Source organism: Ursus maritimus, unplaced genomic scaffold (genome assembly GCF_017311325.1).
Source record: "Ursus maritimus isolate PB19 unplaced genomic scaffold, ASM1731132v1 scaffold_20, whole genome shotgun sequence".
In the NCBI taxonomy this organism is placed as follows: domain Eukaryota; kingdom Metazoa; phylum Chordata; class Mammalia; order Carnivora; family Ursidae; genus Ursus; species Ursus maritimus.
Genome location: NW_024424453.1, coordinates 55,435,580 through 55,454,679, shown reverse-complemented (window position 1 = coordinate 55,454,679; position 19,100 = coordinate 55,435,580). Strand labels below are relative to the sequence as shown.

At 37.1% G+C, this 19,100-nt stretch overlaps 1 protein-coding gene across 6 annotated transcripts in view; it reads right to left on the bottom strand.

Annotated features, from left to right (window-relative positions):
* The window catches only part of FBXL2 (F-box and leucine rich repeat protein 2), a 124,912-nt gene that overhangs the window by 45,178 nt on the left and 60,634 nt on the right, over nt 1–19,100 (bottom strand). For 4 of the 6 annotated variants that reach the window (XR_005836598.1, XM_040637003.1, XM_040637004.1 and 1 more), the window contains exons 4-5: nt 10,960–11,034; nt 5,717–5,811 (exon numbers count right to left, since the gene is read on the bottom strand). Coding sequence is in view for 5 of the 6 variants with exons in the window: in XM_040637003.1 (XP_040492937.1) it covers nt 5,717–5,811; nt 10,960–11,034 (170 nt within the window). In the remaining variant the exon portion in view is untranslated. Of the gene's footprint in view, nt 1–5,716; nt 5,812–10,959; nt 11,035–11,539; nt 11,595–19,100 lie in introns of all 6 variants that reach the window. The other 2 variants (XM_040637005.1, XM_040637007.1) reach the window with 1 other exon arrangement.

Genomic DNA, 19,100 nt, shown 5'->3' with positions numbered 1-19,100 from the left:
CTGTAGAATATAGTTCTACGGAGCTATATAAAGATTAAACATGTTATGTTTATTAAGTGTGTTATGTAGACACATTAAGAGTTATTTTTAAAGACCCAAATTAAACTTTTGGAAAATGGCTAAGATAAAAATTTCCTAGGTGAGACTAACAGCAGATTAGACATTTTCAAAGAAAAGACTGGTGAACTTGAAGACATAGCAATAGAAACTATCCAAAATGAAACATGTTAAGAAAATAAAGAAGGAAAAAAAAAAAAAAAAGAGCAGAGCATAAATGAGTTGTGGGACAGCCTCAACCAATCTAATATACATGTGACTGGGAGTCCCCAAGGAACAGGAGATTGGGCAGGGGTAGGGGTGGGGTAGACTATCTGAAGAAGTAATGGCCAAAATTTTTCCAAAGTTTATGAAAATTATAAACCTACAAATCCAAGAAACTCAAAGAATTCTAAGCAAAGAAATATGAAGAAAAAATACATCAAGGCATATCATAACCGAATCGGTCAAAACCAGTGATAGAAAAATCTTAAAAGCAGCCAGAGAAAAAGACACATCATGTACAGAGAAAGAAAAATAAGGGTGACAGATTTCTCACTGGTAACAAAAAAAAAAGGCAAGAAAACAGAGGAGAAGCATCTTTAAAATACTGAAAAAAACTGTCAACAGAATTCTATACTGAGCAAAAATATTTTTAAAAAATGAAGGAAAAAATAATTTTTTTTCCAGACACAGAAGAGCTAAAAGAATTAATCAGATTGGCAGTACAAGTAATATTAAGGAACATTCTATAGGTAGAAAAAAGAGTGACATTACACAAAGAAATGAAGAACATGGAAATAGTAACCACTTAGGTATAGAAATTCACTTTTTAAAATTATTTAAATCTCTTAAAAAATAAGTGACTATTAAAAAATACAACAATCTAGTGTGAAGTAGTTTGTATTATATGTAGCATTAAAATGTATAACAGTAATAGCATAAAGGCTGAGCAAGGAAAAATGGAAGTGATCTGTAATACAATTTGAAGGTAAATTATAACAAGTTAAAGATGTACATTACAAAAACTGTAAAGCAACCATTAAAATTACAAAATAACTTAAAGCTCTAATCCAAAAAAGGATGTAAAGTGGGATCATAAAAAATTCTTAATCCAAAAGAAGGCATAAAAAGAGGAAAGGGAAAGAAAATATGTATGGGACAAATAGAAAACAGTAAGAGAGTAAATTTAAAAATAACCATAACAGATCAATTATCACATTAAATGTAAATGATCTACATACAAAAATTAAAAAGCAGAAATTGTAATAATGGATCAAAAAAGCAACATCCAACCACATATTGCCTACAAGAAAACAACTTTTCTTTTTTTTTTAAAGATTTTATTTATTTATTTGACAAAGAGAGAAACAGCCAGCGAGAGAGGGAACACAGGCAGGGGGAGTGGGAGAGGAAGAAGCAGGCTCCCAGCAGAGGAGCCTGATGTGGGGCTGGATCCCAGGACCCTGGGATCACGCCCTGAGCCGAAGGCAGATGCTTAACGACTGAGCCACCCAGGCGCCCCTACAAGAAAACAATTTTAAATATAAAGACACAAATCAGTGAAAAGGAAAAAAATGGAAAATCATATGCCAAAAAAAGAAAGCTGGAGTGTCTATATAATATCAGACAAAGTAGACCTCACAGCAAAGAATATTACTAGAGATAAAAGAAGGCCATGTGATAATGAAAAACTGGTCAATTCATCATAAAGGTGCAGCAACCCTAAAAGTTTATATACCTAATAACAGAGCTTCAAAATACATGAAGAAATAACCTGAGGAGAAACAAATCTGAAATTACAGGCAGAGATTTCAATATAACTCTGTCAATATTTGATCAAACAAGAAGTCAGAAAATCAGTAAAGATATTAAAAGACTTGATCAACACTCTTATTCAACTTGATCTAATTGATATTTATAGAATACTCCAGCCAACAACAGTAGGGAACATGTTCTTTTCAAGTGTATATGAACATTTACCATGACAGACCATATTCTTGGCTACAAAACAAGTCTCAATAAAATTAAAAGAATTCAAGTCATATAAAGTATATTCACTGATCACAACGGAATTAAATTAGTAATCAATAACAAAAAAATCTGGAAAATGCCCAAATATTTAGAAACTAACTAACATGCTTCTAAATAACCCATCATCAAGGTAGAGATCAAAAGGGAAATAGAATACATTTTTAATGGAATGAAAATGTAAACACAGCATTAGAATTTGTGAAATGCTACTAAATCAGTACTTCAGGAGAAAATCTTTATGACCTTGGGTAGGCAATGATCTCATATATCACCAAAAGTATGATTCACCAAAAGCATGATTCTTTCAAAAAAAACTGGTAAGTTGAACTTCATTAAAGTGAAAAACTCCCACAGACTGGGAGAAAACATTTACAAAATACAAATCTGACCAAGGACTTGTATGCAGAATATAACTCTCAAAATTCAATGGTAAGACCAAAAAAAAAAAAAAAAAAAAAAGTAATCTTTTTAAAAGGGCAAAACCAGGGCACCTGGGTGGCACAGCGGTTAAGCATCTGCCTTCGGCTCAGGGCGTGATCCCGGCGTTCTGGGATCGAGCCCCACATCAGGCTCCTCTGCTAGGAGCCTGCTTCTTCCTCTCCCACTCCCCCTGCTTGTGTTCCCTCTCTCGCTGGCTGTCTCTATCCTGTCGAATAAATAAATAAAATCTTTAAAAAAATAATAATAAAAATAAAAGGGCAAAACCCCCACATTTGAACAGATAGCAAAGAAAATATGTGGCTAGCATAGTACATATAAAGATTGCTCAACATAATTAATCACGAGAAATACAAATTAAAATCACAATAAGATGCTACGACACATATCTATTAGAAAAGCTAAAATTAAAAAGACTGACCTATCAAGTGCTGACAAAGGTGTGGAGGAGCTGGAAGTACCATACACTTCTAGTAGGAATATAAAATGGCATAAGCCTTTTGGGAAACAGTTTGAAAGTTTTAAAAAGTTAAACATGTACCTACCAAATGATCTAGCCATTCCACACCTAGGTATTTACTCAAGAGAAACAAAAAAATATGACACACAAAATCTTGTACACAAATGTTCATAGCAGCTTTATATGTAATGGCTGCAAACTGGAAAGAATCCAAACGAGAAATAACTCAGTTGTAGTATATCTGTACAATGGACGACTCTTCAGCAATAAAAAAGAATGAACTATTGATACAATGACATGGATGGATCTCAAAACAATTATGTTGAGTGAAAGAGGTCAGGAAAAACTGAATACATACTATAGAAGTACATAAAAATTGTTAAAAATTTAAACTAACCTATAGTGACAGAAAGCAGATCAATGGTTGCCTAGCAATGGGGCAGAGACAGGGAAGGAGGAAGGGAGGTATCATAAAGGCACATGAGGAAAATTTACTTGTGTATGTTCATTATCTTGATTATAGTGTTGGTTTTACGGGTATATAACATATACCAAAAATTATCAAATTGTACAATTTAAATACAGTTTATTGTATCTCAATTATATCTCAATAAAACTGTCAAAAATCCATAGGACTTCATATATAATGATGCAGCAAGAGTTACAGCAAACATACATGTAAGATCCATTAGTACTGGGATTTTAATCTATTTTGATTACTGCTGTATTTCCATTCTCTAGATCAGTGCCTGGTGGAGTAGGGCTCAATAAACATTTGCAAATGAATAGCCTGCCTCCATCCAAAACAACAATGCACATGTGGGGCAGAGTAGAGGCCAAGGCTGGCTTTAGGTAATTATAATAAAAAACCCGAGGCATAACAAAATTCCTTCTGAGTCATGTTCTGGAATTATGCTTATCATTATTTCTCATAGTAATCTGGTCTCACATATTAAAAATGTATAAGATAATGGGGCGCCTGGGTGGCTCAGTCGGTTAAGTGTCTGACTCTTGATTTTGGTTCAGGTCATGATCTCAGCGTTGTGAGACTGAGCCCCTCATTGGGCTCTGCACTGCTGAGGGTGGAGCCTGCTTAAGATTCTCTCTCCCTCTGCCACTCCCCTGCTCTCTTGCATGCGTGTGTTCTCTCTCTAAAAATGTACAAGATATTAATATAGATTTCTACTATAAAAATTATGGTAAACCACTAACATTCTTAGCCCCTCAGGGTAGTTTTGCTAGTACATGTAGCTTTATTCCAACCGCCAAGATAAGAATATTTTTTTTTTTGGGGGGCGCCTGGATGGCGCAGCGGTTAAGCATCTGCCTTCGGCTCAGGGCGTGATCCCGGCGTTCTGGGATCGAGCCCCACATCAGGCTCCTCCGCTATGAGCCTGCTTCTTCCTCTCTCACTTCCCCTGCTTGTGTTCCCTCTCTCGCTGGCTGTCTCTATCTCTGTCGAATAAATAAATAAAAAAATCTTTAAAAAAAAAAAAAGAATATTTTTTTTTAAATTCAATTAGCCATCATAAAGAAGATGTGGTTTATATATACAATGGAATATTACTCAGCCATTAGAAAGGATGAATACCTACCATTTACATCGACATGAATGGAACCGGAGGTTTTATGCTAAGTGAAATGAGAATATATTTCTTTGATATTCCTCATTGTGAGGAAATCCACATCATGTGAAAATCCACATCTTCACATTTATTTTAGTTTAATAAAACCACTATTAAACTTATGTTCTCTTTTATAAATTATCTTAGGACCTATTTGATACATTTAAACTTTGTATTAAAATAGAATCAATCTATTTCATCAGTCTACAAAGCTTTTGAAGTACCAGAAAATTTGGTTTGATGATCTGAATTTCTTGATTAAAAAAAATACTGTGTTCCATTACATTTATAGGGAGTGTTCTGATCCTTAAAATATGTTATGAATCAATTTTCTTAGCAATGGTATAGCAGATGTTTCAATTACAAATTCCACTATCTACAATCACTATGTACTGCACATTCTTACTGGCAGTTGCGATTGATATACATGGTGGTGATGCTTAGGTCAGCAAGAGACAAAGACTATCCCAAGGTTCTAGGGGCAGTGTGTGTTCTAATTTAGCCAACCTCAAACGATAGTAGAGGCCACAAGGATAAGAACATAAAGGTTTTGATTAGGTCTTGTCTCCAGAAAAGCACACGTCCTTAACAGTGGATTGATAACATTTCCAATAAATAATGGCTATCTAGTAAGACGTGGGCAAGCATTTGTTCGGATAGGATACAACTGGATAATTACATCCCATCATGAGTAAGCAAAATTCCAGGTGTGCTAAGGAAGTTTTTGGAAGAATTATTTTGTTGAGTAGTATAATATATAAAAAGGTAGTCACTCTTATGAGAATGAAACTAAGAAGATCAGCAAATGAAGAAGGGACCAGTGGAGTCAACTATTATGTGGCTTCATGTGATACCCATGACACTCTCATGCAGCAGCCACAGCTGCCTTCACTTTGTAGAAGAGAGACCGAACACTTGGAGAGGTGAAATCCTTTGTCCTAAAGTCACATCCCTGACCCGGGCCTGCTGACTCTCAAGTCACAGTTCTTTTAGATCTCTTTGCAAATTACCACAGAAAGTATTTAACAGAAGAAAAGCACATAATATGCTTGGTTTATTTCTGCTGATGACAAGTCAGCTACAAGCTGCCATGACAGAGTGAGTCACTGTGGATTCAACTTACTTCAAGGAGGAATCCCCAACACCAATGCAGCCTCGCAAGCTGAGCTTTCTCAGGAATCCACCACATCGCTTTGAGATATTTTCCACCACTCGACCCTTGAGTCAAAAAAGTCAGAAAAAAATCTCATTTTTCATGCTGCTTATCTAACAGCATAATAACCTGAAATTTAGAAACTGAATATATATTTTCCAGGTATAAAAGAAATTATTTTGGAGCATTCCTCCAACACCCCACTCTGTTCTAAAGGAGCTGCAAGCATTGAGAAATGTTTTCAATTAAAGCATTAAGTATTCAAAAAAAATTAGTGCACTATATTTTGGAAGTTTTAGCCCTGAACCAGGCCTCCCCTACCCAGGGCTCAGAACTACTTCACCAATTACAAGGCTTTTTGAGGTCAGTGGTGGGAACACTGGCTGCTGACCAGCAATCTAAAAGGCATTGCTAAAAAAAATAAATAAATAAAATAAAATAAAATAAATAAAAAAAATTCTATTTTAGCTAAACATTATGACTCTAAAAAGTTCGAAAACGTAGCCTAATAGCTCCCCCTCATCCTCCTTAGCAATCCCCTATTTAAACACATTTGCTTTGAAATAGAAACTTGGGGTAGATACTGGCAGATACATTAAAGGAAAAAAATGAACACTGATTAAGCACTTTCACTTTTTCAGGCACGATTTTAACACTTTCTTGTACTTATTATGTCTCATTTACTATTCACAACAACCTTATGGTCTACTACTCCACAATGGAGACAATGAAGAGTACGTCTGGAATACAAATCTCTCAGGTCCTCTCTCTTAACGTTATCATGCCCTGTCATTCAAGTCGGTGGAAAACTCCAAGTCAATCCAGGCAGGACTACCATGGCCCATACACTTCAGGAATGACAGTTTGGGTTACTCTACCAGGTAAAGAACCATGACCAGCTGAGGTGCTTGCTGAAGATAAAGAGAACACAGAATGGGTAGTAGAAGAAGGGAGTTAAAAATACCAACTACCACCATGCAACCAATTACAGAAATGAAAACTGTAATTGTCATGAGTGTCTCTCCTCATTTGGTTGAGTATGCGTGTGTGTAAAGCCAATACATTTGTTTTCTTTCCTCTTCTGTTCCCTTATGTAAAATAAGATGTACTGACACCATATCATGGTATTTAAGTTTTGTCAATTCTGTATCATAGTATTTAAGACACAGGATATCAAGAAGAGTGAACATCATTCAAGGACTTTATTTCTTCTTTTGAGGAAGGAGTTAGTGTGGTTTTGGTTGTACATTGGATACTTGTATCACAGTCGGTTGAATTATGACCTTATCATTGTCTTTATTTGGAGATTAAGTATGGCTTACGGTGATGCATATGCGTGCCAAGTTGACAAGGGGTGAACTTTTGATTATTAATCTTATGTGTCAACTTCACTGGGCCACTGGGTGTGCAAACATTTGGCCAACAGTATTCTGTATGAGTCTGTGAGGTTATTTCTTGATGAGATGAACATTTGAATCAGTAGAGAGAGTAAAGTAGCAGTGGGTGGGCCTCATCCAATCAACTGAAGACCTGAATAGAATGAAAAAGGGTAAGAGGGAACTTCCCCTGCCTGACTGCTTGAGCTGAGACTCCGGTCCTTTCTGGCCTTTGGACTGAGACTGAAAAACATCAGCTCTTCTTAGGTCCCGAACCTGTCAGCTTTCAGATTGGAATTTACCCTATTGGCTCTGCTGGCTCACAGGTCAGACTGGAGCTACATATCGGCTCTCCCGGGTCTCCAGCTTCCTGACTACAGATCTTGGGACTTCACAGCCTCCATAATCACATGACCCAATTCCTTATAATAAATCCGTGTAATTGTATATATACATACCCCATTAATTGTTTCTCTGGAGAATCCTGACTATTAAGAGACTGGATTCATACCTTCATTTTGCAAATAAAGAAATTAAATAGTTAAATTGCCAAGGTTACACCTTAGTGAGTAGCAGAGTTAGGGTTCTAACAGACTTATTTGATTCTAAAGGCTGCACAACTACTGCCTCCACAAGGGAGGAAATACTGAAAGAGGGCCATTTGGGTCTTTAAAAAAATGCTATTATCCTCACTTTATAAAATAGCAATCTTGACACTGAACTGTGAGCACTAAGAACTCACTAGGACACATCAAACCACAGGGTCACAGGAGCACGGCTCACACGTATTGTAACCTGGTTAACATCTTAAGATGAAAATCTATACTCTGATATTGCTAGGGGCTCTATTTATGCTTTCTTGAGTATTCCCTAAGTTAATAAATCTCTGTCACTAGGGGGAAAAAAAAGGTTATGACTTGGAAGTCCAAGATTCAAGTACAGAATAAAACAGCGAAAACCCCTCCATACCAATGGCTACAAATGGAGTATGCAACATATTTTTCTCCATTTCAAGTTAGTCACATTTATATAAGCTTCCTAGTCTTCCTTTCTTTGGAGTAAAAATTTTTGTACTCAGATATTTTAAAAATTACATTCAGAATTTTCTGTTCCACTGTTTCCAACTAAGAGAAAAAATGAGCAAATTGTTTCCAAATGTAAAATTCAGGTCAATGACTGTGTATTATCCATTTAGATAGTATGTTGTAGGTGTGGATTTTGTAATGAAGGGCTTTAGAGAAAAATAAGGCCTAAGTGGAGGGACCTTTGGAGTTATAACTTTTAGATTAACATGCTGCTTGGTTATTTCTTATTTTTGGCCTGGTGGAATCTTTATTAACTATGAAGACACTGACAAAAAATGTCCAACTTTTAAAGGCATGGAAATGTCTAAACATCAGGGTAACAACATTTATTCAGGAAGGAGTGGTGCTCAAGAAAAGGGACAACGTACACTGTCATCTGGATGCTTTATTCTACCTTTTCTCTGAAACACAGTCACGTAACCCACTGTGCTTAGGGTGCCTACTATCTCCTCTAACTAGATGAATGACCTTGGGTAAGTTACTCAAACTTTTTGTGCCTCAGCTTCTTCAATATGGTGTTTTTGAGAAGATTAAATGAATATATGTGAGTTACTTAAATAGTGCCAGGCACATAGTAAATACTGTTAGTACATTAATCCTGAACCTTGGTACATTCTCCCTTCTCTCAACATATCCATAAATCATCATTTTCATCCCAAAGAAATAATTTGAAACGATCAGTTTATCCATGGAATGCTTCCCGGGGTGAGTATCCAATGGGTCTTATCTACAGAACATAGGGGGCTCTAACACTTGGTTCATAATCCAATCTGGATTCAAGTTGTCAGCCTCAACAGGGCAACTAAATAGTATTAGATGAGAGTAATACTAATATGGTGCCAGTTATTTAAAGTTTTCACATGAGGGGTACCTGGGTGGCTCAGTAGGTTAAGCGTCTGTCTTTGGCTCAGGTCATGATCCTGGGGTCCTAGGATCGAGTCCTGAATCAGGCTCCCTGCTCTGCAGGGAGTCTGCATTTCCCTCTGCCCTTCACCCCATTCATGCTCTCTCTCTCTCTCTCTCTCGGTCTCACTCTCTCTCTCAAATAAATAAATAAAATCTTTTAAAAAAAGTTTTCACGTGTAATTCTAACTGGGGACCTATAAACTAGTCTCTCCCTTAGTGGAAATACTCTTTAAGTATATTTACAATGTGTTTATACAGCTGTGGTCGGCCATCAGCTAAAATTCTGAAATCAAATCATGCACAAGATAGTGCTATTTACTTGAAACAGTATTTTTTAAAATCTGAATTTAAAAGTTGTAAATAGGGCTTTCAAAAAGTTGTATAGTTTGGAAAAATCATCAAAGAAAACTGAGGGGACAATAAGAACCACAAAAAAAGAAAAAATAAGTTGCAAACATTTTAAAAAACAATGACTCTCCTTTGGTGAGCAGAAATGACTACAATTTTTGGAATTTAATGTGCTTCTCAACATCACTAAGTAAATACAATGAACAAAGATCTAGAGATTATCAGTTTGAAGAGAAATCACAGGTCAGCATGTTTAGGTGGGGCACTGTTGCAATCACTGCTATCAAGCCTGGAAAGAGCATTAAAGAACTCCTAATCCAGGGACCACAGTCCAAAACAGCAACTGAGAGTTTATCTTTCCGGGCTGGGCGTGAAGCCCTGAGGTCCCTGACCCTTCCAAACTCAGAATACCTGAGAGGAAACCCTCAGGGGGAAACCCTGCTTGCTGCAGGTGCTCTGCTCCACTGGTCTGAGATGGGATCAGAGACTCTCCAGCTAGTGACCTAAAGAAGGAGGGGAAGGGCCTCCACAACTGATCGTTAGCTCTTTGAGGTAACACCAGCTTAAGTAACTTGCAGGAAATTGTTTGGGCTCATCTCACTGTTAAGCATGATTATTTCCTTAGCTATTAAAAAAGACACAAAACATACACTTTGACAAAAATACTTGATGAAAATGCTATATGAGGAACTGAATTAAAATACAACTTCATGATTACAACTGAATTGGCTAAACCAGAAATGAATAAGTTTTTCCCAACATTGGGTAGATAAACTTCAGAATCTCTACACCCTTAAAATAGTAGTCTAGATAATTGTTATGTGCAGTGAAGATTACTTCCCTCTTTCTTTTTGGGTATAAATTGATATTTAATCTAAAAGTTGTCTTTATATAAACTTTTCTCATTTGGTCAGGCTTACCACTCTTACATGGGGATTTTCACATATTTCCAGATAAATACATGAGAATCGTAGAATTATAAAAGGCTTTAAGGATTATTTTGCTCCTTTATTTTATAGATAAGAAAACTGAAGCACTGAGAGATTATATATGGCTTAAGTGGCTGAGCCAAAGTGATATCTCAGGTCTCCAGCTTCACTCCTGGACCCACGCTTCTGCCATTTCTCCATTCTTGATGCTGAATTAGAGTTCTGAGTGGATCTTTCAGATCAATAAATATTTGTCAGGCATCTCCTAAGATTAAAGCACTGAACTGGGTGTTAATGATGCAGGTATAGGGCTTTAAAAAGCTGAGTGGTAATACCAAGGTTATAGACATGAAAAAGGAGGAAAGTAGTTTGTTACTGATACAGAGCCAAAACAAAATACAAGCAGAATTTTAGTCTTGAAGTACATAGATACCTTCCAGGTTTTTTTTCTTCTCTATTACACCTTGACATCTTAATATTAAATCTAAATGCAGCAAAAGAAAAAGGCAGGAAAGACTGACGAGTTTAACTTTTTAAAAAGTCTTTTATCTAAAATAAAGCTAACTTACCTCTACATCTGTTTGAAAGTTAAAAAGGTCTATTCTTTGCCAGTTGCTTCCATCCAGGGCTAGGATGTTCCAGGCCTAGGGGGTGGGAGGTAGAGGAGGAGAGATGGGGGTGAAAGAGATACACTAAGTGAGACTGTTAATGGAAGTCCTGATGATTGAACCTTTGTATTTCTAAACTTTAATTCTTCATATACATTAAATAGACAATCAAATATGGAATTATGATAGCACCATGTTACATTAAATATAAAAGATGACATTTAAAGTTAACTGCTTGGGACGCTTGGGTGGCTCAGTTGGTTAAGCATCCAACTCTTGACTTTGGCTCAGGTCATGATCTTGGGGTCCTGGGACTGAGCCCCTGCATTGGCTCTGTGCTAGGTGTGGAGCCTGCTTAAGAGTCTCACTCTCTCTCTCTCTCCCACATCCCCTCCCCTCGCTTGTGCACTCATGCACATGCGCACATTCTTAAAACTAAAAAAAAAAAGTTAACCGCTTGCTTGAACTAAAACTAAAACTCTTTCTCATTCTAATAAAACTCAATATTTGTTGATTGATAAAAATCTGGTTAATACTCTACCTTGGAAATCTGTGCACATCGGCACAAAGTTACTATATCCAAGAAGGAAAATATTCTAGGAAAAAAGGGGAAAAACAAAAAAATAAGATGGTATTAACATTTTAGGATATTTACAACCTGAAAGATAAAATCTAATGTGCCATCTGGATATAGCATAAGTTTTTTCAAGATTCCTCAATTTGCAATACACAAGCTCACTATAATTCTTCATCACTACTGTGAAATATCAAATGTTCCAAAGCTGTTTTAGACTCACTACACAAATCCCCTTAAAACAGAACCCATTAAACTTTTATGTCCCTTGTTCTATGACATGGACATGGGACAGTAGATAACTTGTCCTATTCAAAAACCAACTCTTTAATCTAGACACTAAGCCCACTGGGGAGAGCTAAATCCTTCTAATTCTCATGTCCCTAACATACAGTACAAACTCCTCTTCTGTTATTAGATGTACCAAACAGGCTCAGGTGCCTGAGCCTCAAATAACACAGCCAAGAAAGACTCAGTGATAAAACCCATTTGGCTTTGATGTATTTGTTCACAGGGCAGAAAGATGGAGCCCATTCACTGGCAAGTTCTACAGTGACCAGTTTTTCCTGAGCAAAAGCCAAGAACCAGAGAAGATGGGAAAGATGGGGAAGAAGAAAAGCAGAGAAGTGAACAAAAACCTAGTTGACATCAGTAGTGCCCCCAGAGGAAGCAGTAGCTGTCAGCACAGCAGGGGTCTGAGCGAGGTCCCAACACTGGCAGTAGAGGTGAGTTGCTGATGACAGCACAGTGGCAAATAGTTGCGTGTGTCTCAGGGCTGTGCAGTAACAGCTGCAAACAAACAGCAGCTTTTTTGTGAGAAGAAAGGTGAATGAGGATGAGGCCAGGGACAATAATAGTATCCCAATTCTCATAGTCCTGGGAGATAAATATGAGAGTTTGTGTCTCTGTGTAGAAGGGGGAGAAGGTAAGATGGCAAACAGCCACCTATAAAGTTCTTCAAAATTCTCCAAAGATAACCATCAGTGGTCAGTTGAAAATCCATGGGCTCAGGGACGGATAGTAGATCCATAAAACACCAGTGAACTGTACCCTACGATAATGCATACACAAGCAGCTCCACAGGGCTAGTGATGCTATAGGTACCATTCTACAATATAGGCTCCAATCACTTTCTAGTAAAAAGCAAAGGATAGAAGCATAGGGGCTACATTGACCTTAAAAGACTCAATGGAACTTTGTATATAGGAAAATGCCGGTGGCTCAAAATATGCACTAAAGTATACGTTAAACGTATTTCAGGGTGTCCGCAAATACCTACATTGCCTCTATGGAAATACATCTTGCCCCACCCACAGGCCTTTATGCCTCAAACATCCATCTTCTGTGCCATTCCACCATTCCGAATGAGCCACAACTCATCATTAGCTCCCTGAAAGACCAAGGACCAGATAGAGAAATGCATATGGTAGAATATTTCATGCTGGGGTTGGGTTCTAAAGTACAAGCCTAGGTGAAAAAGGAGTTAGCTAAGTTTCCCTTGAGAATCCCTTAAGACCCTACCATCTTGGAGATGACATTCTATCAACTCTTGGAAAGAACAATTGCACTGATATTAGTAAAAATAGCTAACTTTGATTATGTATTTACTATGTGCTAGCCACAGTTTATATTAGTCAGTTAACTGTCTCAACACTGTTATGAGATACAATTATCTCTGTTTTTTGGAGAATGACGTGGAGCACAGAAAGATTAAGTAACCTGCCCAGGCCAAACAGACAGTAAGAGCAGAGCCAGGATTTGAACCCAGGTAGTCTGGCTTGAGAGCCCAAGTCTATGACTACTACACATACAGCCTTAGAAAGTTTAACACAGCTGTTTTTCCCACAGGACTTGACTAGATGCTATTTTTCCAGGTGAACAGCAGATGAAGTAACTGTGCTTAGTGAGCATGCTGTACGGAAAACACCTATCTTTGAATGCTAGGATCACACTAAGTGAAGCAAAATGCTCACACACCCAGACACACATGAGAACCAATAGCTGGAACAAAAGTTCACATTACTCATCTCATGCTTACTACCAAATTTTATGGTTACTGAATGAAAAAGTAGATTGCCTTTAGTGTTTATTTTCCCTCTTCCCATCACCCCATGAATATATGTAGTTGAATCTGCACAAGTTAAATAGGCATGATAGGACTCCAAACTGCAGCCTAAGCCAAATTCCTGAATCATGTTTCAGTGAATAAAATAAATGCCTTGAATGAGACAGTGTGCCACACTGGCAATAGAAACAGAGATAGCTAGAGGAGTTAGAGTCATTGTAAATTAAGACTGGGCTTTCCAAACCATTTTTCCTGGAAATTGCTTCATACCTCAAATGTGATAACTTCACCCTTCATTAAGGAAGCACTGCAATGGCAACTTGGTTATCAACAAATATATATAGGGGTATATAGGAGTGGTTGTACTTGGACTTTGTATTCTATTCCAATGGTCTGTTTGTCTACCCTTGTGCTAATAAGACTGTTTTAATTATGAAACTTTCTAAGTCTTGAGGTCTGGTAATGTTAAGTCCTTCAACTTTGTTCTTCAAGATACCTTGGCTATTCTTGGTTCTTAGAATTTCCACTTACATTTTAGAATCAGCATGTCAATTTTCACAAGAAAACTTTACGAAATTTTTACTGAGGTTACATTGCATTTATAGAAACTTTGGGGAGAACTGAAATCTTTACAATATTAAGTCTTCCAATGCAGAAACACAATATATTCCATTATTTATTTAGGATGTATTGAATTTCTCATAGTAATTTTTATAGTTTTCCATGTAGATACTCTGTTCATCTTTAGATTCCCCCCCCCACACTGGTCATCTGATGTGTTACTATTAAAATGGAATTTTTAAATGTCCGTTTAAAAAAATTTTTTTAAGTAAGCTCCACACCCAAAGTGTGGTTTGAACTCAACGACCCCAAGGTCAAGAGTCACATGCTTTACCAACTGAACCAGTCAGGTACCCCTTCAATGTCATTTTCTAATTGTTAATATATATATAAATTTCCATATTTAGCTTGTATCCAGCAACACTTACAAATTCATTAATAAATTCTAATAATTTTCTTTTTTGAAAGATTTCATTTATTTGAGATAGAGAGCAAGAGAGAGAGAGAGAGAGCACAAGCATGAGTTGGGAGGAGGAGGGGCAGAGGGTGAGTAAGAAGCAGGCTCTCTGCTGAGCAGGGAGCCTGACACAGGGCTCAATCCCAAGACCCTGGAATCATGACCTGAGCCTAAGGCAGAGGCTTAACCTACTGAGCCACCTAGATGCCCCAATGCTAATGATTTTCAACATACAGAATAAATTCATTTGATTTTCTTCCTTTCCAATAATTTTCTTTTTCTTGCCTTATTGAAGTGGCTATGATCTCCTCTAATGCCAATAATGGTAATGAAAGACAGCTTCTTCTCATCAACATTTCAGAGTAAAAGCCATCACTTTTTAATCATTGATTATGATATTTATTATAGCCTAGGTTTTTCTCCTACCTTTTTGACTTTTAAAAATTCTGTTATACCCTGTAAAAGGTCTGTTTTGTCCATACATGATTTAAACATCTCTTTACCATTCATTTATCTCTTTTAAGAATTTATTAAGGAGGAGATAATACACAGAATTCCCATTTATTACCTCTGATCTTGACACACAGTTTCCCCTATTATTAACATTTTACATTAGTGTGGCACATTTGTTAAAATTGATAAATACTGATACATTATTAGCTGAAGTCCACACTTTAGGTTAAGGTTCACTCTCTGTACTGTACAATTAGTTCTGTGGGTTTGACAGATGGATGATGACATGTATCCACCATTACAGTATTATATAGTTTACCAGCCTAAAAATCACCTGACTTACCTGTTCATCCCTTCCCTCCTTCAGATGAAGCCCTGTTAACCACTGATCTTTTTAATGTTTCCACAGTTTTGCCTTTTTCAGAATGTCAAACTGGAATCATATAGTGTGTGCTTGTTCAGATTAGCATCCTTCACTTAGCAATATGCATTTAAGGTTTGTCTTTTAGGGGCGCCTGGGTGGCACAGCGGTTAAGCATCTGCCTTCGGCTCAGGGCATGATCCAGCGTTATGGGATCAAGCCCCACATCAGGCTCCTCCGCTATGAGCCTGCTTCCTCCTCTCCCACTCCCCCTGCTTGTGTTCCCTCTCTCACTGGCTGTCTCTATCTCTGTCAAATAAATAAATAAAATCTTCAAAAAAAAAAAAAGGTTTGTCTTTTAGTGGTAAGATAGCTATTTTTTATTGCTGTATAATATTGAAACTGATGTACCAGTTTATCCATTCATCTATTCAAGGCCATCTTACTTGCTTTCAGTTTTGGGTGATTATGAATAATTCTGCTATAAACATTTGTAAGCAGATTTTTATGTGGATATGTTTTCTACTCAGTTGGATAAATACCTAGGAGTAGAATTGCCAGATCATGTAACCTTATGTTTAGCTTTGTAAGAAACTGCCAAATCATCTTCCAAAGTGCCTGTACCATTTTGAATCTCCATCAGCAATGAATGAGTTCCTGTTGTTCTGAATCTTGTCAACATTTCTTATTGTTAGATTTTTAAATTTAAGCCATTCTAAATAGGTGTACAGTGAGATCTCATTGTTTAGATTTTAATTCCTTAAAGACATATGATACTAAGCATCTTTTCATATGCTCATTGTCATGTGTATGTCTTCTTTGGTGAGGTATCTAAATATTTTGCCCATTTTTTTAAAAAAGATTTTATTTATTTGACAGAGAGAGAGTACAAGCACAGGGAGTAGGAGGGAGAGGGAGAAGCAGGCTCCTGCTGAGCAGAGAGCCTGCCTTGGGACTTGATCACAGGACCCTGGGATCATGACCTGAGCGAAGGCAGACACTTAACCAACTGAGCTACCTAGGCGCCCCTAGTTTGCCCATTTTTAATTAGTTTGTTTTCTTGTCAGATTTTAAGAGTTCTTTGTGTATTTTGGACATCAGTCCTTTATCATATATGACTTTGGCAAGTATTTCTCCAAGTCTGTGGTTTGTCTCTTCGTTCTTTTAACATTGTTTTTCTCAGAGGAGAAGTTTAATTTTAATAAGATCCAACTTACCAATTTTCTCTTTGATGGATCATGCTTTTGGTACTGTATTTAAAAATTCGTTGCCAAACCAAAGGTCATCTACATTTTCTCCTATGCTTCTTCCAGAAGTTTGATGGTTTTGTATTTGCCATACAGGTCTATGATCCATTTTGAGTTGATTTTTGTGAAAGGTGTAAGGTCTGTGTTTACATTCTGCCTCTGCATATAGATGTCCAATTGTTCCAACACCATTTGTTGAAAAAGACAGTTTCTCCATTAAATTGCTTTTTCTCCTGGGGTGCCTGGGTGCCTCAGTGAAGCATCCAATTCTTGATTTCAGCTCAGGTCATAATCTCAGTGTCGTGGGTTTGAGCCCCATGTCAGGCTCTGCACTTAGGGGGAGATCTGCTTGAGATTTTCTCTCCCTCTCCCTCTCCCCCTGCTCATGCATGCTTTTGCTCGCTCTCTCAAATAAATAAATAAATAAACAAACAAATGATTTTTAAAATTGTTTTTGCTCCTTTGTCAAAGATCAGTTGACTTTGTGTGGCTCTATTTCTGGGGTCTTTATTGTGTTCCCCTGATCTATTTGTTTATTCTTTCATCAACAACATATTGTCTTGATTACTGTAGCATTATGGTAAGTCTTTAAGTCAAGTAGTGTCAGTCCTCCAGTTTTGATCTTCTTTAGTATTGTACTGGCTTTCTGAGTCTTCTGACTTTCCATATAAACTTTATTTTTTTTTAAAGATTTTATTTATTTATTTGACAGAGAGAGAGACAGCCAGCAAGAGAGGGAACACAAGCAGGGGGAGTGGGAGAGGAAGAAGCAGGCTCCCAGTGGAGGAGCCTGATGCGGGGCTCGACCCCATAACGCCAGGATCACGCCCTGAGCCGAAGGCAGATGCCTAACGACTGAGCCACCCAGGCGCCCCCATATAAACTTTAGAATGAGTTTGCTGATAATCCACAAAATAATTTGGTGTTATTTTGATTGGGATTGTGTTTGATTCTACAGATCAACTTGGGAAGAATGAACCTTTTAACAACACTGGGTCTGCTTATCCAGGAATATATATCATCTCTCCATTTATTTAGATTTTGATTTTTTTCATTGGAGTTTTGGAGTTTTCATCATAGAGATCCCATATAAATTATGCTAGATTTATATCTAAGTATTTCATTTTTATGCTCATGTAAATGCTATTGCTTTTCACTTCAGTTTCTAGTTGTTCACTGATGGCATATAGGAAAGCAATGACCCTTTACATAGTAACCTTGTATCCTAAAAACTTATTAGTTACAGAAATGTTTTGTCACTTCTTTAGGATTTTCTCCATACACAATCATTTCACCTACAAACAAGACCAATTTTATTTCTTCCTTCCCAATGTATAGCTTTTCTTTCCTTTTCTTATTTAATTGCATTAGCTAGGACTTTCAGTACTATGATAAATATGAGTGGTAAGAGTGGCCATCCTTTTCTTATTTCTGATCTTGGGAAAAAAGAATTGAGTTTCTCACCTATAAGCATAGTGTTAGCTGAAGGGTTTTTGTACATACTTTCCTTTCTTTCTTCCTTTCTTTCTTTCTTTCTTTCTTTTTCTTTCTTCCTTCCTTCCTTCCTTCCTTCTTTCTCTTTTTCTCTCTCTCCCTTTCTTTCTTTCCTTCCTTCCTTCTTTTTTAAGTAAGCTCTATGCCCAACATAGGGCTTAAACTCATGAACTCAAGATCAAGAGTCACATGCTCTACTGACTGAGCCAGCCAGGCGACCTCTTTTTTTGTAGATATTCTTGATCAAGTTGAGGAAGTTCCCCTCTATTCTTGGTTTGATGAGAGTTTCTGTAATGATGGACATTAGTATTTGTCAAATGCTTTTTGCATCTACCAATGACCATATAAATTTTTTCTTCTTTAAACAACTGATGTGATGGATTACCTCAATTTGGAATGAAGCATCCTTGTATACCTGAAATGAATCCCACTTGGTTGTGGTGTATAATTCTTTTTAAGCATTGTTCAATTTGGTTTGCTAATATTTTGTTGAAGACTTTGCATCTATGTTCACAAGATATATTATTCTGTAGTTTTGCTATAATGTCTTTATCTGGTTTTGGTATGAGGGTAATGCTATCTGCACAGAATGAGTTAGGAAGTCTTCTGCTTCTATTTTCTGGATGACATAAAGAATTGTTATCATTTCAGGGTACCTAGGTGGCGCAGTTGGTTAAGTGTCTGACTTCAGCTCAGGTCATGATCTCAGGGTCCTGAGATCGAGTCCTGCATCAGGCTCCCCAATCAGCAGGGAGTCTGCTTGTCCCTCTCCCTCTGCTCCTCCACCTACTAGTGCTCTTTATCTCTCAAATAAATAAATATTTTTTTAAATGGTATCATTTCTTTCTTAAATGTTTTCAGAATTCACCAATGTAACCATCTGGGACTGA